Source organism: Diadema antillarum, unplaced genomic scaffold (assembly GCF_040938485.1).
Source record: "Diadema antillarum isolate AM-2024a unplaced genomic scaffold, OU_Dant_1.0 scf00000028, whole genome shotgun sequence".
NCBI classification, from domain to species: Eukaryota; Metazoa; Echinodermata; class Echinoidea; order Diadematoida; family Diadematidae; genus Diadema; species Diadema antillarum.
Window position 1 is genome coordinate 169668 of NW_027270917.1, and position 21513 is coordinate 191180.

At 37.8% G+C, this 21513-nt stretch overlaps 1 protein-coding gene across 1 annotated transcript in view; it reads right to left on the bottom strand.

The window, feature by feature from the left end:
• LOC139735510 (uncharacterized) overlaps nt 1-21513 on the bottom strand; it is a 107897-nt gene that overhangs the window by 22870 nt on the left and 63514 nt on the right. The window contains exons 4-12 of the mRNA XM_071646269.1: nt 19395-19669; nt 14437-14650; nt 13688-13986; nt 11744-11986; nt 10662-10824; nt 4807-5086; nt 3955-4254; nt 3173-3300; nt 82-202 (exon numbers count right to left, since the gene is read on the bottom strand). Of these exons, the coding sequence (XP_071502370.1) occupies nt 82-202; nt 3173-3300; nt 3955-4254; nt 4807-5086; nt 10662-10824; nt 11744-11986; nt 13688-13986; nt 14437-14650; nt 19395-19669 (2023 nt within the window). The remainder of the gene's footprint in view (nt 1-81; nt 203-3172; nt 3301-3954; nt 4255-4806; nt 5087-10661; nt 10825-11743; nt 11987-13687; nt 13987-14436; nt 14651-19394; nt 19670-21513) is intronic.

Consider the following 21513-nt stretch of genomic DNA (forward strand, 5'->3'; position numbering starts at 1 on the left):
CTCAAGCTCCTATAGGATCACTTGGGAAAGAAGCAAAAACAAGGTGGAGAGCAATTAAAAATAAAATTAGTAAAAACTCACTGTGGTGCTTGGAGGATGATGTTGATGGATGCTGACTGGTCCTCTCCTATCTTGTCCAAGGAAGACAACCTGTCCTGTTACTCCACTGAACGATGTGTTACTCAGATGTTTCATGTACGCACTGTAGCACACAATAGAGCATAGAGGCCAAGTTATGCTCTGAGTGAAGATGTTTTATCACCTTAACCAACTACTTCCTGAACACTCTGAATGACGTACTTTCAAGACAAGGGTTCTGAAGTCTCAGCTTTGATTGGTTAAAAACTTTATGCAGGTGACATGAAAGTTTATACTTGTTTTTGACGGTACATGTAACTACTTCTAAACACTTGCAGAATTTTTTAAAAAGGCCATTCTCATATCAAAGAAAAACAAGGAACTTGACAATACCAGGCAAATATTCCTGTACCTAAATCAGAGATGGAATTTATGCTCAAACTTGAATTTCTTGGTCAATAATTACCATGAAAGTAATTCACTGTGCCTTTGTCTATACTAGAAGCTTCACACTCAATGTACACACATATACAAAGTGAATTTCATATATTCTGTCACTTTGTAGAATCAATGTCATGGTGAAATTGAGCACAGGAAAGACAGGCCACTGGTTTTTCCTCTTTGATTTCGTTGTTTATTTCTCAGGAATCCAAAACATTCATTCTAGGAACAAATATCATAAAAAATAAACTATGACGTTGATATCCCACAACTCCACTACATCTTCAATGCTTTTCCTTTCTGCTTTCACAAATCAAATGAGAATACATGTTTTTCTATGTTTCTTTCTATCACATTTTACTTCAAAATTATTCTGGTTTTGTTGTTGTTGTTGTTCTTAAGTTGCTCTTCTTTACCATATTGAAAACTTTCGCCCTAATTCACGCAGAAAATCCGACGTAGCAGACGCTGGAGAAAGTGAGTGCGTGTGGGGCGAGTGGCTAGTCGACACGTTAATGGGGGTGGCCTGCAGCACCGTGCGTGGAGGGACATCATGTTCACATAATTTCACGCGTATTGTGTTGTGTGTAGGCGGCAGAAATCGGATTAATCTACAGTTGAGATATAATCTAGGACCTTATCATTCCTTTACAACATTATTTCAGTTGATTGCCTGTGCACAACACGTGTATATAAGCACCCAATTGCAGACAGCAGGTGGCAAGCGACCGTTGCAACTACTTACATTATTACCACCTCCGAAGAAAATGCACCAGTCCGACTAGAGCCATCATCGAAAAATGAGACGGAATATGAAATATATTTGGTTGTTTTTGCTCCCAAACTTAACAGTTATGTTGCTCATAAGGCTGCTACGTATCTAGATAATGTCTCACATACAACTGTATCTTGATATTGCATTGAAAATGATATTTGGCTAGAAACAAAAGCTTGAAATCACAGGAATTCACACTGCTGACGACGGCAGACAGTGAAGGTCAACGGCTCAAATTTTCGTTGGTAGTCTCGTCACGTGATAGCTCTGTGTGGATTGTACACGTTCCCTATGACAGCAATTGTGACTGGGTAGTCTAGCTTTACTGCTTATTTGCGTCAGGACTGCCCAACCAATGAACAAGATTATTATATCACAAAAATGGGCAGAATCTCTACTTTCTAAAACCGTGCGACTTTCCGTTCTCGAGATATCCCGTGTGGAAGAATTGCAAGACGGCAAAATATGCTCAAATTCGTCAAATTTGGACTGTTCGCCATAGACAAATCTACTCATAAGGTACTTTTCTGATCAAATTTGCGTCACGACTACAAATGTTGCAATAATGATATGTACACATAAATAATCCCTAAAGTGTCTACATTCAGAATCCGGGCGCCCCAAGTTTGCTTCTTAAATAGTTTAAAAGTTATGGCAGATTTTGTGGAAAAATGCATCGATTTTTGACCCGTTTTACGTGTTGTAGCGTTCGCGCGGAAGCGCGGCTTCGCAGATGACCGAAAGTTTTCAATATGTCTCTCCTTACTACTTTTTACCTATCTCCCTCAAATCTGGGTTGATAGTAGAAGTTTCTCATCAAAATTAAGCCTTTAACTATGAAAATTCTCTTTTCCTGGATCAAAAATAGAATACCACAGCATAGGCTTAAACTTACAAGACATAATGATAAAAATCTCATCATTCTCTTCCTCTGCATAAAAAAAATGTATGATGCACAGAAAGCCAGAGGACATGATTTATGTTGCATCACATCGTATTATGCTGTATTGAGATTCTTTCTCTTCGTCAGTATATCCATTACAAGGGATCACACTGAATCAAAATCACTTTGTTGAATACTGCATAGGAAAGAAGGGTTCTACACATATCCCCTCCTTCTTCATCCACCCTTACTGAGACTACTAGCTGCCCTAGTGTAAGGTAGTGACTATTGTCCGTGCTAAAATCCAGCCAGCCTGTGCCAAGCAGACCTCATGATGAGGGAGTCACTGAGTCGCAACACTCACACCCCCCTGGGATCCCCAGGGGGATGGGGATGATAGATTGGGGGGGGATAACTTGGCCCCATTATGTTGAAACATCACGAAGCCTGGAGAGTACGGGTGCCATGTGTTCACCAAATTCAAGGTTACATCCGCCCATCAAATAACATGCTAAGTGGGTTAGAGCAACTGCAAGGGGAAGGCTCATGTTACATAATGCAGTCTTTCCTCTCAGCTCGTGCAAGGAGTGACAGATTGATCTTTTATCCTACTCAGCTACAACACCACTAGACAGAGACCAAGCTTCCAAGGACAGGCTGCCATCCTGGCACATCTCTGATTCTGTGTAATTATGAAGAATGAGTTGCAGTCCTCAGGGAATCTGTCAAGCTATATGATACAGATTCACTCCCAATGCACTTCCCTACTTAGAAAGATCTCCTTTGCTACACCTGACACTCTGTTACACCTGACACGTTCGGTGCAGAATTAGAGAATCTACTGTCATTATAACATCATGCATTCAGAAGGAAAGATATACTTAGAATGTAGCAATTATACATTCTTTGGAATCTGTTTCATGCATTTTATGGACTGTCCCACTTACAATATCAGTGGTTGGGGTGGTGTGTGGTGAGCCACGATGAAATCTTACCTCACTGTCTGCTGAGATGACAGTGTATCCAGGGCTGCTGCATCATGTCTCAGAAGTCTATCCAAAGCAAAGGCATATGCCCAGACAGTATCATAGGCATAGGCAGCATGGGTGGCTGGTTGCTTGCCCTAGAAGTATAGACCAGAAATCATGTTTGATGTCGTCATTTTGAGTGATTTAAAGGAGACTGTTGAGTCCCTACCTGCACAATTTTATGATCAGCTTGTCATAAATACTATTAATGAATATTGCTACTATAATGACATCATACATGATTTTAAGCTTTCTACCTCCTTATAATCGACCATTGAAAACTATTCATGATAGCTGATTGTGCATCTTATTACACACAGCATTTACCAAGAGATCCTATGAACTTAATAGTGCATGAACCACAAACTTTCCTTTCTTGTGGCCAATTATCACTCTGATACATGTTATGAAACAGGCTGTTTATGTTAAGCTCTGCTTCGTCTTCATAAATATAGTAGGCATAGTATTTACCAGCACAGCTTAAGACCAAATTAATCCAAAACATTTTTTTTGTTTTGTCTCAGTATCAGCTAATTACTTTCTAAAAAGTTCACTTCCATGGATGTCAGATGGCTAACAAATGTGCAGAGCTACCTAAGTCTGTATAGATGACACTATCCTTATTCATGTAAAATGCAGATAAAAAAGAGACTACAAGATAGTAATAATCATGTCAGCAGCACAGTTTGATTAATGCTTCATTCCATAGCCACCACCTCCCTATCTGTTCCTTGTTTCTTATCTCTCACCTCTTTCTCAATAAGAGAGTTATATTGGGTAATCCATTGTTCCACTGTCAGTCCTCCAGGCACCTGCTCATCCCAGCTGGCGATGTATGCTCGAGACAGACTGATGTAGCCTCTAATGGCTTCCACCATCTCAGCAGTGGAGCAGGTGATGTTGTATGAGGAGGATGGTGTAGTGGTATAAGGAAAGGAGTAGGAGGAGGAAGAGGAAGCTGCAAGCTTGTTGTGGTAGTCTGTGTCCCACCAGCCATCCTCATACCAATCTGGCAAGAACCACTGATAGCCTTGTGTTCCAGTCACACCCTAATCAAAACAAAATGAGTCAGTTGTGGTTAATAAACCACAGCAAATAAGTTTCTTAATACATGGATAAACACTAATAGAACAGACTCCTGGGTTTTGTAGAGTCATTGCAGCAAAGGGTCATGTATTGTATAGATTAGCTGTGCAAAGGCAGGCATATTATGTTATCATACTTGTTTCACATTTGGAACCAACAATTTTGAGATGGATGTTTCAGATTTTCTAGGGATGACTAGGGTCTAGGGGCTAGGGAAAGTTTATCTCGGAAAAGTTATTCATTTTTTTTCAACTTGATTAAATCAAAGCTTTTATCACTGATATTAGATGGTTTAAACAGAGCTATATCTGCAATGTTTAAGAAGTGGAAAGATCATATGTGAGCACTGTCTTTGGTGCTTAATTCTAATATGAGTAAATAACTTCATTTGCTTGAGTTCCAGAGGGCAAATCTCTGTATTCTTTTAAACTCAATTAAGCAGGGTATCTCTGGCCTCCATTGATCTGTACATCAATTTTCCCCCAACCACCATCTATAAACTGCATACATCTCACCTGCTTGTAAGCTTCACACAGTAGGACCCGTGCCTCATTCTCTGGAAAGAGACCTACCAGGATACGGGCATTCCTGGACAGAATCTCTCCCATGTACGACTGGGCCACATGCTCTTCCCCGACATCCCCTCCGATGCGGATGTTCATGACGACGTCGATGCCCCCGGCTGCCATAACCTCCTGCATGTTGAAAGCAATCTCCAAACTGACCTTGTCACCTGCAGAGAGCATTGCATAGCGCCCCCATCCAAAGTTTTGAAATAGTTTCACCATGGCATAGCTGTAGAAACAAAAAATACGGTTGAATTGGTACAGATGCAGCCTTAGCCATAAAACCCATCATTGAATCTTTAACCCTTTCATCACCACATGTATTCTTTTTTATGTCTCTTGAGATTCAAATGATTCTACATTCTGCCCATATATACAAACTAAAATCACAATAACATGCTTATTCACAAAGGAAAAATTCATATTTGTGCCGCAAGTGAAAAGATAAACTTAATAAGACCAATGTTTCCTACATGTGTGTTTATATAATATATGAATGTTCAAAGGAAAGAGTGAAAAAAAGACATTAGTTGATAACATACTCAATTCATATCTTGCTGTAGACATCAATGACAAAGCCTCAATGATAATTCCTTTCACAGTTGTGTCAAGACAAATTCACAAACATTTTGACCAAGTAATCGTATCTGAATGTACACTAATTAAGCTCCAGTTAATCGTGACAAATACTTTGGATATCATCATGGTTTGTACCAACAGTCAATTTAGTTAATAAAGCATCTTATCAGTTAGCATGCAACTTGCATGAGTGAAGAACTTTTCAGCCTTCACAAACACTACCCTTAACCCACTGCAGTACATTGTCTTGCCATCACTGAACAACATGGAATATTTTACTTTTGATTTTCATTAGATCTGCCCTAAATTCACTACAGGCAATTGACTTAGCTTGGCTTATAGTTTTAGCCAATTGAACAAATTAAAAAAAAAATAGAGAGAGACTTTGTGCTGTTATCTAAACATTGTACCATATCCCTCACCTAACTTTTGAACACGTAAGCCACAATCTCAAGTGTCTTCAGTTCTACCCATGGTTGCAGCGAGAAAATTAATGAGGGCAAACATTTCTGTATATCTTGCACAACAGTTCTACTGTATGCATGATTATGTTCTACTTATAGATCTAAAATTTAATTTCATATCATTTTGTTTATCCAGTTTCCCACAAATAACATTGGTATCATACATCTGAAGATCAAACTTGAGTAAAAAGAATATGAAAATCCCATTTATACAGAATGAACTTGACAAAATAATTAAAGTTACAGGATCCACACTTAAATCAGTCTAAAATAAGTCATTTTTAATGCTATTTCAATATGGTAAAAAAAGAAGCCCACCATCAGCCTTAGGGATGACTTATATATAGTGTGGCCACACAGCATAAAACAATGTATAATATATATATCCACAATAAGAGAACATATTGGCAATGTGAAGGAATACTAGAGCTTAAGATAAAAGAAGTACATATATAAAGCAACAACAAACAATAAATACAATGAAGAGGAACATAACTATTTGCAGTATCATAGATCATGTAACACTAAATTGTATCAAAATTAATGACCTGAATACAAAGAAATTTAAAAAAATCATATTTGAATGAATGACCAAATTTCACATTACAAATTAAAACACTGTGTGGAGGAATCTACAGGAAAGATGCTTATGATGAGGGTAGGTAAGTCCCAGAAAAAGAAGTCAGCACACACTCACACTCACACACACACACACACACACACACACACTCACACACACACACACACACACACACACACACACACACTCACACACACACACACACACACACTCACACTCACACTCACACACACACACACACACACACACACACACACACACACACACACACACACACATACCCGGACATGCAGGCATGCAGACATCAACACACAAGAGAGATGAAAGAAAAAGAACACAGAAAAGACCATCCTAAAGATAGCAGCAAAGATAAAATAATGTGGGTATTCGAGAGAACAGAAAACATTGAACACTAGGAATTAAAGAAGAGACCTCATGGACTTGTTTAATAACCACACCAAGCAGTTATCAATGGTACTGATTTTGAATAATTTATTGATTTATGCTGCCACCAGAGCACAGTTAAAGTAGTTCAAATCTCTGAAGTGCAAAGACACTGGAGGTGTTATTAAAGTACTAAAATTTGATGAATGTGAAAACAATACTGGTCCCAGGCCCAGATGCCCCAGTTGGAATTTGCAAAAACAAAGCTTCATCACCTTGTCTCTAAAGTTTTGAGAAATACCCACATGATGATTACCTGTGGCAGGTACACTGACATACATGTAGAAATGTGATGATTCAAAAAGCAAACAGATCAAAATCACCGTGAAACCACAAAAGAGGAGAAAATTTCATCAGGGTAGCCCACTTTTATCTATGCCAAAGGGTGTCATGTTTCAATCCCTGTAGGGAGGTGCCTAGTGGGGAGCAGATGAAGAGGGTACTGTAGTGACTAAAGAGAAGGGGGAAATTTTTGAGCATGTGTGAGGGAGAGAAAAAGAGGGGTGGGAGAAAAAGAAAAAAAGGAAAGAGACATGCACCTATATACAGTTCACGACATAAGATAAGTGATAGGCCAACAAACAAACCAGAAACCTTCAGGTAGATCAAGAAAACCAGCTATGACTGTGGAACATTTCAAATGTAAGATATGGAAAGTATACATCTGAGGAGCAAGCATAGGAAAGACAAACAAACTATAGATATGAAAAGAAAAAGGCTAAAACAGCTACTCTCCCTTAAAATATAACATAAAAAAATGACATGAGTTCCCTTAATATTGAATATTTACATGTGCACACATATCGAAACTTGACATGGACAGAATAGGAAAACAATGGGAAAGACAAGGAAATGGGGGGGGGGTAGTTAAGAGCACATTAGATACAGGGTGAGTATATGAGAAATTGTGAGCAAAAGAGTTTACATTGATATATCCACAATAATTCAACACAGATACACTGATGACATAAAGTGCTTTGGGAAGGAACTAAATCAAGCATGGAAATAAATGACAAGAAGAAAAAATACAAATTGACAGAATAATTTTTACTTTAGAGAGGGAAGGAAACATAGTATGTATTAGATTGTAGAAGAGAGAGAGATAGAGATAGAGAAAGAAGACAACTAGGATGAGATAGAGGAAGAGAGATCTAAGGAATGAGACATAAGAAGTGATGACATACAGTCAAGCCTCTCTGTGCTCCACTCATAGCAAGCAGCTCAAGATCTGGAAAGTTTCAGGTTGCAAAGAGGGAAACACTCACTTCCTGAGAGGGGTGGGGCAGGTAGAATGTCAGCCTTGTCATGGGAGGGTTCAGGCTGGCATGACAGGTTCCTATCCAATGATGTCAAGCCTTTCAGACGACTACTACCTGTTCCTATCAACTCATCCACACCTCCAAATCAAACCAAGTCTGCCAGCTTTGTATTGCCATGGCAATCAAATTGTTTCAAGAGCAGTAAGTCAAGTGTTTCTAATCATCGTCATTAGAGTGATCACTTATCATTTCCATAATCACTTAGATTTTTTTTTTAATGTACAATCATAAATGCTAGTCTCTATGGCAGTAGCCTTTTGTCAAGGCCCTCTCGCTGTAATGGTTGAGTGAAGCGAGCCCAGCCGAGCATGAGGGCCTTTTGAGATCTGTTTCACACACTATTATTAATGACACATGAACCCTACTGAATATTCATATCAACGGGTTCCGGTCGACCAATGAAATGGCGCGCTCCCCACATCCTCCACCTTGGCGTTGTCATGCTTATTTGAATGCATCACTGACCACCCGTGGAGGTCTCAAATCGGGTTCGAGCAGACAGACACGCTGATTGGTCGACTTTTGCTGCCAAACTCGGGGAGCAAAAGTCAGTAATTCAAAGGGCTAACAAAAGGATGCGAAGAAAATCTCAAAAGGCCCTCGAGCTACCCCACTCAGTTGGGCTCTCTTCACCATACAGCGAGAGGGCCTTGACAAAAGGCTACTATGGCAGTTGAGGACACACACAGTCTTTGTTTATTTTCAATATCCCACAGCCAACAATTAATGTTTTATTGCCTGTGGCTACGGTAAGACAACATGGCAGAGCAGCTGCCCTCTCTGGCACCCTTTGTATGCGTGGCATTTAGCAGTGTCTAAATGCAAAACCTTACCCTATGGATACAAATTACTATTCTGTGAATCAATAGATTCAAGTCAATTCATTTCATACCTAATCAAAGGTCAGAGTGGGTTGGTTAATGGTAATAACTGATACATTAGACAATATCTTACAACTAATCTAGCACACAAAAAAGGCTATGTGATTTGAGTTTACCTTTTCCAGGACAAACCTGAAAAGCTGTATCAAGCAATAATTTATGTATTTATGTAGCATTAAGTATACAACAAATCCACACAAAATGGGATTCCAATATCTTTGACAGTAAAGAGAGCTGTTGTACGTTGGCCGAACTGTGTGACTAACTACCAACATCTTCTTAGATAATCTTTTAAAACATTCAAAATTTGTAACAAACTCACAAACAAATGACATTACGTAGCATGCTGCTACAAGACTTATCTATAAAAAAAAATGCTCTTAATCACAAGAAAACTAAACAGGACATGATGCTTTTGCTGGTGTTATTCATTTAATGTTTACACAATATAAAAGCTGGCCATCAACCTGGATATATATATGTAATTTTCCTCCATGATCTAGACTTCATCATGAATCTATATTAAGATATTCCTGACTTCGGCTTAAGACCTTCTCATCGAAGCTGAGATAAATCTGACAGTAAGCAAAGAATCCCAACCTGATGTCTGTTATCACTATTATCATGACCTCATCTAATCCTTGGTATCATCACCATGACGTCTTGGTCTCTAGGGAACCAGCCTCAATTTTCATTGACACTCATCCAAACTGTATCAAGACTCTGTCTCCTCATCCCAGCCTTTGTTCTACATACCCCAGTACTCCCTTTTGGCTTCTGATACTTCCCATTCATCTTTTCACACGACCCAATTCAATGTATTTACCTGACCTACTCATGTTTCACAATTCCCTCTAGTTCCTAGTTTATAGTAAAGCTGTCTACTACGGTCACAGAGTGGCATGGATTCATAATGACAAGAAATGAGAGGCAAACTTTACCCTCCTTCAAACATGTCCTCAGGAAAGTGAAGGAATCCTGACACAAGATTAAACCATGTAACTATATTGAAAATCCATTATGGTCACAAGAAATATATAAAGAGGTGACAAAAAGAAGAAGTATGATAAATACTGATAATGGGGAATAGTCGGTAATGAAAAGGCATGTATTGTTAATTCTCTGTATTTCGGATAGTGCAGATTATCATGAAATCCAGTCAAAATCCCATAACACCCATGGCATTGTGTAATAACTTTTTAGCGCACCTACTACCTACTACATGCATATTTCTCACCACAGTGACCACTGCTTCAGTGTTGAAGAGGCCCACTGATTCTCATACTCAATGATATATGCCAGTGGTGCATACATAGCACACAAGCACAATCATGGCTCAAAATGAAGTTATGCAACGACCAACAATGTTTCATGGTTATGCTACGTCAATCTAAGGTTGTTGGTTCTTATTCTCTAACTTCATTCAGAGCGGTGACAATGCCCACGTGCCACATACGCACCACTGGCATATATCATGGAGTACAAGAATCAGTGGTGAAGTGTCTGTGTTGTTCAGTTGTTCAATGCTTAAACTCACCTTTCTTGTGTTGTATCTGGATAAGTACGGAAGAGGAATGGATATCGGTCCTTGCTGGACAGACTGGGTGAGTCTGACCGGTAGCTGACCACCACTGTGTTGAGAAACTTGGACACACTTGCCACCACCTCAGTCTCTGCAGAACACATCGGACCAACTAGTCCTACAGAAAGAGAGCATTGAAGTCATTAATACTATATGTTGCAGAATTGACTCTGGTTTGTGAGCAATTACAAATAACCACCCAGTATTGATGACAATTCACATACCTCACAGACTCAAGAGCTAGATTTGAGGGAAAGGGATTTACACATTCATTTCTATCATTTCTATCTCAAAACCACACAGACTACTCATTCTGAATTTTATCCAGCTTTACTATCAGGACCCATTTCATTTCTGCACTATAAGACCATGCTTCTCACTATGACCACAATCAATGCAGTAATTTAAGAGAGGTAGATTAAGCTGCTCTTCTCTACATTGAAAATGACACTCATTATTTTAATGAGCGCCTCTAATACAGAGACTTTGTGTTACATGCCTGAAATTAAAAAAGGAAGGAAATCAAATGTAGGCTATCTGATGAGCTACATGTCATGAGCGTTCTTGTTATCATTATTTACAATTTAAATGACCGACAAATTGGTTTGATGTACTTGGATTCTTTAAAGAAGTGAGTCCACTTTGACTCAACTGCCTATCCCCCCCCCCCCTCCCCACAGATTACTACTCAGTCAAGGCCACATTACACCTACAATTACAATCATGAACTCAGTAGTTAAAAGTCAAAATCAATACCTTGAACACAATTTTACGCTATGTGATGGATTCTCAACACAGCTGTACAAATAAAATGGTTTCAGTAATAAATCTAGTCGTCTTGAGAACTGTAGAAAAGCTATGTACCCTTACAGATATTGCAAATCACAAAGCCACAACAGTGTTACAATCATGCATTTCCTGCCAAAAGGAATGTTTTCAATTTTCTAAAGGAAATGATTGGTGGGCAGTAGAGGTATCAAGTTTGGCACAGTGCTTTCTACTGATGAGTGACTGGCAGGACCTTTAGCTTTCCTTACCTGCAAGAGACTGGCCCCTGTCTTCATAGAACTTGAAGTAGGAGAGGAGAGATGTTTCTGGATCGCATCCTGTTTCCATGGCAGCAAGCTCCAACTTGAAGCTCTGGAGGATACTTTGGTCAGCATTGACGGCCTCCACTGCCATCCTGGCTCCTGGCTCAATGCCAGAGTGGCTGGACAGGGGGTTGGTCAGGCTGTTAAACAATCCGCCCAGCAGAATGGTACGACGGATACCCACTGTGCCTGTGATAAACGTTTAGCAATGTCAAGGTTACTACAGAACCAGAGAAGTGGTCAGTGACATACACCATAGCCACTAGTGATAAGAGATTCCTTCTCTGATACAACCTCTTTTCTCATTCCTTCATTATGCTTACTCCAGATCTTCAAGATGATTTCACCCCAAACTATTTGGGAGAATTACAATTCTGATTCATCAAAAAAATTATAGACAAAATGGTAATGCCCAAAAATCTGAAAGTGGAAGATAGAATTGTGCATCTATGGGCACATGAAACACTACAAAGAATACTACAGAGATATGCATTCCAGGCATGTGGTCTTAAAATGTAACATACAGATGCAATGTTAGAAATCCCCCATGACATTTTTTTTTCTTGTTTCTATGACTCACAGGAAATTCCAGGAAATTTTAAGAACGTGTTCCCTTTCTTGTTGTAAAAGCCACAATCTATGCCATATTGTAACATCAGCTGTCCTCATTTCAGATGTCATTTTCAGCTGGAATCAGAGATCAATTGATATTACCTCAGGAGAAGGTTACTTCCTAAAATGACAGAAAATGAGACAAAATTTAAAAACGGGGCTGAAAATTATCTGTTTGCCCAGGTTTACCCAAGAGAAAAATATCCAAGGTTAAAATTAAAGGAAATTAAAAGTTTATTAGAAAAATATGGACATCACTGAGTATCTGCCCATTATATGTCAGGGGCTTGAGAGGATGGGCATGGTTTAACCCATTGAGAACGAGTCCTGAGTATACTCAGGCAGGTGTCTATTAGATGGGAAATGCGTGTGGTAGCAAAATCAAACCGTCCTCAACAGGTTAATGGCAAGTTCTGTATCATACATTGTAAAGGGAGAAATCTTGATAATATTAAGAAAGGTGTCTGAATCAAAGACAGATGCAATATAAATGACACTGATGAAATCAAAGAAAGCATTGAGATGAAGTGAATTTGGATAGACACAGAAAACAGTCCCACACTTTAACCAGGAGTATGAGGCTTTGTACTGGTAGATTTCAGGGTCACATGACACAAACAGATTCTCTCAAGGTACCCATATATTCCAGCAGCTATAACTTCCCTTATGTTTGCTTAATCCTGATGAAATTTGACTGACTGATAACTTTGAACTTTTACAAAGTTTGGTTACAGTTTCTTATTCTGAAGATTTGTAATTGCAAAAATGACATAAGGTTTGTTATTCTGAAGGTCTGCTAATCTGAAAATGTAATAAGGTTCAGTACTTGTAAGATTTCTTAATTAGAAAAAATGAAAAAAAAATGTTATTCAAAAATTTCATTAATCCAAAAAGAAAATAAGGTTTGTAATTCTAAAGGTTCATTAGTATGCACTATTTTGATTTTTGGATTTTCAAACTTTACAAAATTTTTGGACCATCAAACCTTCCATATTTAATTTTCATATAAACTAACACTTCTGACGAACCTTCAGAAATTCGAACATTGCCCACAAATTTATCCTTTGGTGTTTTCTTCTTCAAATCACATATTATAACTAGCAACAATGTTCGAGTGTCAAAATATGTTTATTATAACTGTCAAGTTTATTTATTTCACCATAAGGCTCCTTAAAGGCTATGACAGTTATGGTGGTCCCTATCTGGCATTGTAACATTACTAGCTTTATTCTGTGAGAAGTAAAAGTACAAAAGCTTAGGAAGAGTCCATGATCTCACCACTTGGTATCCATGGTTCCCAGGTTCCTTCGTTTCTCTGAACCCACTGACACGCAAACTCAGTCATATCTAGCCGACTAAAGTAAAAGTTGTACATAATGGACTCCATGCGAGAATTGGAAAATCGCACATCCTTCAGGAGGTCATAGACGTATGGAGCACCTGTCACCAGAGGGCGCCACACTACTTTGTGTACGTTCTGCCACGGGGCATCACAGCCGCCAGTATCTTCCACTAATTCAAAGATTTGTAATGGGGAAAGAACAAGCAAATGAACATGATTATGATAATGTTGATAACTGATCATATAACCTGTATACACTGGCATTCGATCTAATAACATTTCACAATACTTTTCATGCTTTTGCAGTCAATCAGTATACCTAAATGTGTTGTGATTTGTTGGTTGTTGTTGATTGTTGGTTGTTGTTGGTTGTTGTTGTTGGTTGTTGTTGTTGTTGTGGTTGTTGTTTATGGCTTTTATGAGGTTAGCATTTGTTACATTACATTGAACACCATTGTTCATACATATATGGACTCCTTTGACAATTGGCCTTTAACTGAAAGGGCAATCCACCCTGTGAATAGAAATTAATTAACTTTCCAAACAAAATCTTCAATGATTTTGCAAATTGCATGCTTTTTGCATTTCATATTGGTATAGCAGTTCTTTGTTGAAATCTACAGGCATCAGTCATAGGGAGGAAAACCAAATGTATGAAATGAAACAATAGACAAAAAGAAATGACTTACTAGTTTGTTCCTGTTGGCATGATGGGAAGGCAATGCGACTAAAGGCACCAGCTGAGGTGATGTCATTAGGTGTCCAGTTGAAGAACAGTGTAGGCTGACCATTCTCTTGTCTCTCCTGGATTGTGGACACAAGGTTGGCTCCAATCCATGCCACGCCCACCATCAAACCAAGACTCTGGATCTGGGTTGTTAGCATCTCAAAGTTAGACTCTAGGCATCAAATGAAATCAAAATGAAATGTATGGATGAAAGAGGGCAATTTGTTCTACACACTTTTGCATTTTAGGTTGGACGTAATATACCAGTGGCGGATCCAGAGGGGGGCGCACAGGGCACGTACCCCCTTTTTATTTGTTGGTAAAACAAAAGAAAATAAAAAGAAAAAGTGAGATGAAACCCAGAAGTAGCACCAATAATATTGTTTGCACCCCCATTTACGGAATTCCTGGATCTGCCCCTGTATACCCACAGGCATTGTACCCTTCATTCATCTCTAAGGTGACAGGGAAGTGTCACAAATAACGTCAAGGCTATATAGAAGAGACAGTTATACAAGCTCTAAAGAAAAAAAAATGGAAAAAATACAAGATGGCAAATTTTATGATATGTATAGACATCAAATATCTCTAAACTTCACAATCAAATTCCTTGTAATTATTGCATATCCTCATAGGTTATGTCATCACAAAAACTGCATAGAGTCACTAGACATGAACTTTCTGAATTTGATATGAACAAACTTTTTAGAACCTGGGATTTTTTTCCCATGACATATTATATTCTGCCCAGATACCGAAATGGTATGTAAGCTTCTAAATAATAAACACAGCTTTGAGAATCGGCTATAAAGTCAAAATGCTCACAAGCTCAGTTTCAGTTTCAGTTTGATTTTATTCCTGGTTTGTTTGTTTTGTTGTTTGTTTGTTTTTCATGCAAATAATAAATGAATTAGCAGTACATGTATTTAAACAAAAATGTACAGAACAAAATTCAGTGTTATGATCAATCTTTAAATTTTAGAACAAAAAAAAATGAAATCAAAGAAGTCGACACTACACTCTTTGACAGAGAAAAGAAAATAATGTAGTCTGCTATCTTAAGCACGTGCTTGAAGTGATGATAGCCTCAGAAAAAAACAAGATAAAAGGAAACATGCACAAAAATGGAAAATTTGCCATTAAAACTTGTCTTGTGCTAATCTAAACCACCAAAACCTGTCGTAAGTCAATCACTTCATCTTGCAATTTCTTAGCTTTGATTTCTACAAGTTGACAGTAATGTGATCATACTTGATAAATTATAGCTACCATGTCCTTAAAACCAGAGGCCTACAAACTACAGTCATGATTAGTGGCCTGGGGCAGACAGAAATCACTGCAAGGGAAATGTGAGGACATTTGGCACATATATTTTACTTGGGCAAAAGGGAAAATGTTTTCAATACCACCATTTCTTTAGCTGCTCATTTCCATTTATTTTTCATTATATTTTTTTTCCTTCTGAATATGCTGTAGCTGCTAAATAGATATAAAGGTAACACATAGGGGTGATATCTGGCAAACTTATAAAATAGGCCGACACAAAAACAAAATTGCATTTTGATGCACATTGCATGTGAATAGTTATAAACAGTTATTTTTTAAAATTCTCTGGCAGTAAGCCCTATACCTTTTTCTACCTGCATAAAAATCTTCCAACAAGTGAATACACACACACACACACACACACACACACACATGCACACACACCCTACTGCCGCTATGTTAGTTGGTGGAAGTCCTGGTATTGCTAAGGTTCCTTCCACCCAATACTATTGCTTCCTTTTCACCTAATTTGATTTTCCTCCTAGTTATCGGCCCTCCCTTCAAGCCGAGTTTGAGGGGAAGGAGAAGATCCCTCTCAATCATCCATCTGACAACACTTTTCTCATTCTCACTTGCCTGCCTCATTTCTGACTAGGTTTTTCTTCTACACTTGACTGAGCTGTGCTCTACACTACTCACTATAATCACAAAAGTATGAAGTTATTATTGAAGAATGAAAGAAATGCCATCACTTCAGGTAAGGTTTTGACTGAAAAATTACTCATTATAGATCTGATATGAAATGAACATCATTCCCTAAACTGAGAGAGAAAATACAGATCAAATAAAAGAAAACATTAAACATATTGGATTTTTTTAAACATTAACTGTAGACTCAATGTTACCAACAACTTGTCTAATACTGGTATACGGGTAGATGATCATTTACAACAAGAAATATTTATTAGTGGAAAAATGAGCAAAGAAAATGGGATTCCATCGGGATCTATGTGATATAACATGAGCACACGACATACCATGGTAATTTTTTTTAAATAAAAGACAAACACGCAATGATGGGGAAACATGTGGCTCATTTCTTGGCTCAAGCACTGTCAAACTTTGTTGTTCATGGCTTCGTGCCAGAAAGAGACGACACAATCAAATTGAATTAATTACATGAGACATATGAGACCAATCTATGGCTGACAGACTGATGAAAACCTGGCTAAAATACAAAAGGTGTTCCCTTTACAAAGATATCCAGGCTCACCACATCTTCGCTTAAACAAAGACTTGTCCATTAACACATTTGTTTCATTTTTAACAATATCATTGTCAATGTCCTAGGCATTAGCAGTCAGGGCAGATAATAGTTTGTCTGCTGAGAATGAGAAGGGCATTAAGGTGCCTCAAACACTATATGGCTTTAGTGGCAATTTAACGCCCTTATCAATCTCAACCGATGAGTTGAAATTTATTCATAAATCTGTTAGACTGTGTATCCTCTGGAACAAGGCAGCTGGAAAGATGGTATTAAGAAGTTTGAGAATACACCCAAAATAGATTAGTTATAAGTGTGTAGTCTGTGAAATACAGTAGACAGTATTTCACTGGAAATTTAGCAACACAAATAAATAATAAGAAAGGCTTTATTGCTCAATCTTATTGTTGTTCTTTGATATTATGATTTTTTTATGTGCTAATAATTCATATTTTGCTTGTTTGACTGTTTTTAATGAAAATGTAATTAATATGAAGAGATTAGTCAATTTCTATACCTGAAAGTCAAATAATTTGCGATGATATATACAAAGGAACAGTTCAGAACTGACATTAGCATTGACAAGACTAGCTGTCAAAGACACCTGTTGGAGATGTGAGAGAAGTGTGAGTTGAATCATAGACTGAAATTTATTGGTGGATCCTGCTTTCTTCATAAGGATGGCAATGGATAAGACTGCAGTATTATTTCACAGCATCATTAAAGGACAAGTTCACCTTCATAAACATAAGGATTGAGAGAATGTAGCAATATTAGTAGAACACATCAGTGAAAGTTTGAGGAAAATCAGACAATCCGTTCAAAAGTTATGAATTTTTGAAGTTTTTGTGCGGTAACGGCTGGATGAGACTAATGAAAGACTAATGCAGTGTATGTATAACTTAGATGTCACATGCGTACAACAATATAAGGAAAATATAAAGAGAATTTCACAAAATTCCATCTTTTGAAAAAAGTACACATTCCCCTGACTCGTTACCGACAAATGTTATGGGTAATATTATTCCCCCCGCCTTTAGAAAGAGGCAAGTCAAGTGCTCTTTTATTATGCGAAAAAAAGTAAAAATATGTTGAATTTTCTTTTACATTTTCTTTATACTGTTGTACGCATATGACTCACAAGCTGTAGTAGTCTCCTCATCCAGCGGTTCTAACACAAAAATTTTCAAAAATTCATAACTTTTGCATCGATTGTCCAATTTTCCTCAAACTTTCACTGATGTGTTCTACTATTATTGTTGCATTCTCTCAATCCTTATGTTTATGAAGGTGAACTTGTCCTTTAAATCATATTGTTGCTAATGTTGAGTGCTACCTATAGAATTACCATAACATTGACATGTCTTAGCTTAATACACAGCTGTGTGGTGCCTACACTCAGTTCAATGACTGCAAATCTCATCAAAACTAATCAGGGCATTTTGACAGAAATCAATGTAACTCTCTTTTTCTTTACACAAATCTTTGCAGCACAAGTCCATAATTTTCAAATTTGTCTAATTTTGTTATTAAAGAAGTACCAAGTAGATTTAAAATTGAGCCATATTTGAGGACATGTTTCCAGTTACCTTGTCAGATGGCTGTAAGCTATGTTAGTGTTAATGAGAAGGGAATTCTTTCTGTGGAGAGACTAGTGAAGGCACAGAAGGTTGTTTGGTTGGTTGGTTGGTTGGTTGTTATTTTTTTTGCTCTTTCTCTGTGTGAATAGATTGTATACTCAATCTATATCAGTATGAAAACCAAGTGAAAAAGAAGATATTACGTTGGGATTTGAATCCGCATAACCTACTGCTTTTCAGCTTGGCGTTCATAAATAATACAGATTGCTCATACGATGTTATTCACAGAGAATAACAGCAGCAAAGAAACCAATGTGTTGTAATTGTTAATATTAAATATTCATGCAGAAAGAGCACAAGCAAAGGATGATAATATTTTCATGATAGTGCTTATAGACTTCCTTTTAAGACTGCCTGGCTGTCTTAACAGTTAAAAATTACACCACAATCATAATAATTCACAGGTATGCTGCAGGACAAAGTGATAACTATCAGGGCTTTATATTTCTGATCTAGATCAGTTCTTATCTCTGCTATGTTGCTATCCTCTCTGTGAAGAGATTGATATGCTGTACCCTGACTTGATTCTTGTATTTTGATCGTTACCTCTTTCAACTTTTCATTTCTCAATATCCAGAAGCGAACCTGTGCAGAAAAGATGGTATCTTCATACAGTGTATGTCATCCAGGGCTGTGTCTTTCAGTCAGAAGCTAAATTCTCCGGTTTTCTAATTACAGTACAAATCACAAAGTTTTTTGTATTAATGTAGGTGAATGGACCAGTGAGATACTACCTCCAGTCTTACCTGGGTAGTCTGCTAAGAGCAAGACACACTCTGAGGTATTCTTGCACCAAGGAGGATAGTACACTCCATTAGTACACTCTGGTCGGTCACAGTATTTCTGACCGCGGTACATGGCAGTGGTCACAGGTTCACGGGTCAGTATCTCAATCTCCTTAGTGGACACGGTCACATAGCTGGCCATCTGTGAGCCCTGCAGGATCCTCCAGTGGTCAATCACTAGGCTCTGTGTCATCCAGAGATTGCTGACCAGAGCTGATGTCACGTACCAGCCAAACCTAAGATGACAATGATGGTGAAGTGTTGGTAGTGGTAGAGTTCATGACCTCAAACATCGTAACATCTCATGCATCTTTTACATCCTTTTTGGTCTATGCCCTAAAGATGATAACTTCTCATCTATACAGGGAATATATCAATGTCAGAATACTTAATTCTATTAAGCACTAGTCTGTCATACGTGTTTCAATGAAATTATTGATGGTTGATTCCAACAGAAAGGATAAAAACCATTTGTTAATGATGGTGATATTAGCAAGAGTGTCAGTAGTAGAGCAATGAGAGAAAAGATTAACATCTGAAAGGGAAAGAGAGTAGGAGCATGAGGGTGACAATGACATTAATCAATGCATCCAACAGTTTCTATCTGACCAGGAGATTCATTGCAAGCATGTTTCAATTTCATGACACTCATTCAATTCACAGATGACACTTTTATTTCATTCAATTTCTCTTTCTTCACTCTGTGTAGACCCACTTGTTAAAAAAATACATGGAAATTGTTCTGTTCACAAGAAGAATGAAGATCATCATATACATGATATGACATGAAGACATGATGACATAGACAGGAATGTGAACAGATTGCAAAAAAAAAAATGAGATGAACGGCATAGTACTTTTAAATCCATTATTACTCAAAATGTTATGCTGTTTTTGGTGACCCAGGATACCAAATAGAAATCTACACCTTGGTTGAAGTATTTTCTTTTCAGTGCTGCACCCTGGGTTTAAAATAAACTAGAAATGTCACTATGGCGACTGGTATGCCTCCGCCATAATGCATGATTCTCCTAATAGGTCTAGATCATACATGTGGACAATGTGAGATTACATTTTCAAAAAATTGGCAAAACATTACAATGACAAGTTTGTCACAAAGGTGTTGAATGTTCACCTTCCTTGACCTAGGTTTAATTGGATGAATAGGAGAGCATGTATTTGGGATTTAAGGGTTTTAACTTGACTTTGACCCATTCATATGTTTATGCATTGAGTAATTTTCAAGGTATGGAGAAAAAGTGCAATTTCTGTATTGAATAGTAAATTGTTACCATTTCATCTGGCCTTTGACCCTAAAGTTCATAAGATAATCACTGTAAGGCAGAAGATGCATAAATATGTAGTACGTTTTAAGATAACTTGAGCCACTTCCGAGATTTGGAGGAAAAAATTAGTTCAGCACTTTCACTTGATCTTTGACCTTTTGATCTTTGCGGCAAAAGCAAAAAAAAAAAAAAAAAACTTTCCAGAGAATCTCTTTTAGGTTATACATGCATACACCAAGTGTAAAAAAAAAATAATAATAATCCTGCTGGCATTGCATAAACATGAGGGAAATAGTAAAATTTTGAAGCGTTGCCCTTGACCTTTGACCCCTGACCTTTGACCCCATAAACCCTGAATTCTCTAGATAATCACTGCTAGTCAGTACATGTATATAAATAGTATGTTCCAGGAAGATACCTTGAAAAATTTCCATGGTACAGAGAAAAAAGGTGAAATTTTCATATTTTTACTTGACCTTTTGACCTTTTACCTTTGACCTCATGACCCAAACTTTCACCAGAGAATCTTAATTGGGTAATACATGTATACACTAAGTTTCAAGAAAATATCTTCAGGCATTGCATAGATATGGTGGAAATAGTGAAATTTTATGTATTTGACCTTGACCTTTTGACCTTTGACCTTGAGCATGTGCACCCAAAAGTTGATAGGCACAACTTCACCCCCTAATACACATACATGCCAAGTTTTATTAGGATACCTCAAAAGGTTTTGATAGTTACCCTGTCCACAAAATTCATTACGGACGGACGGAAGGACGGACGGACGGAAG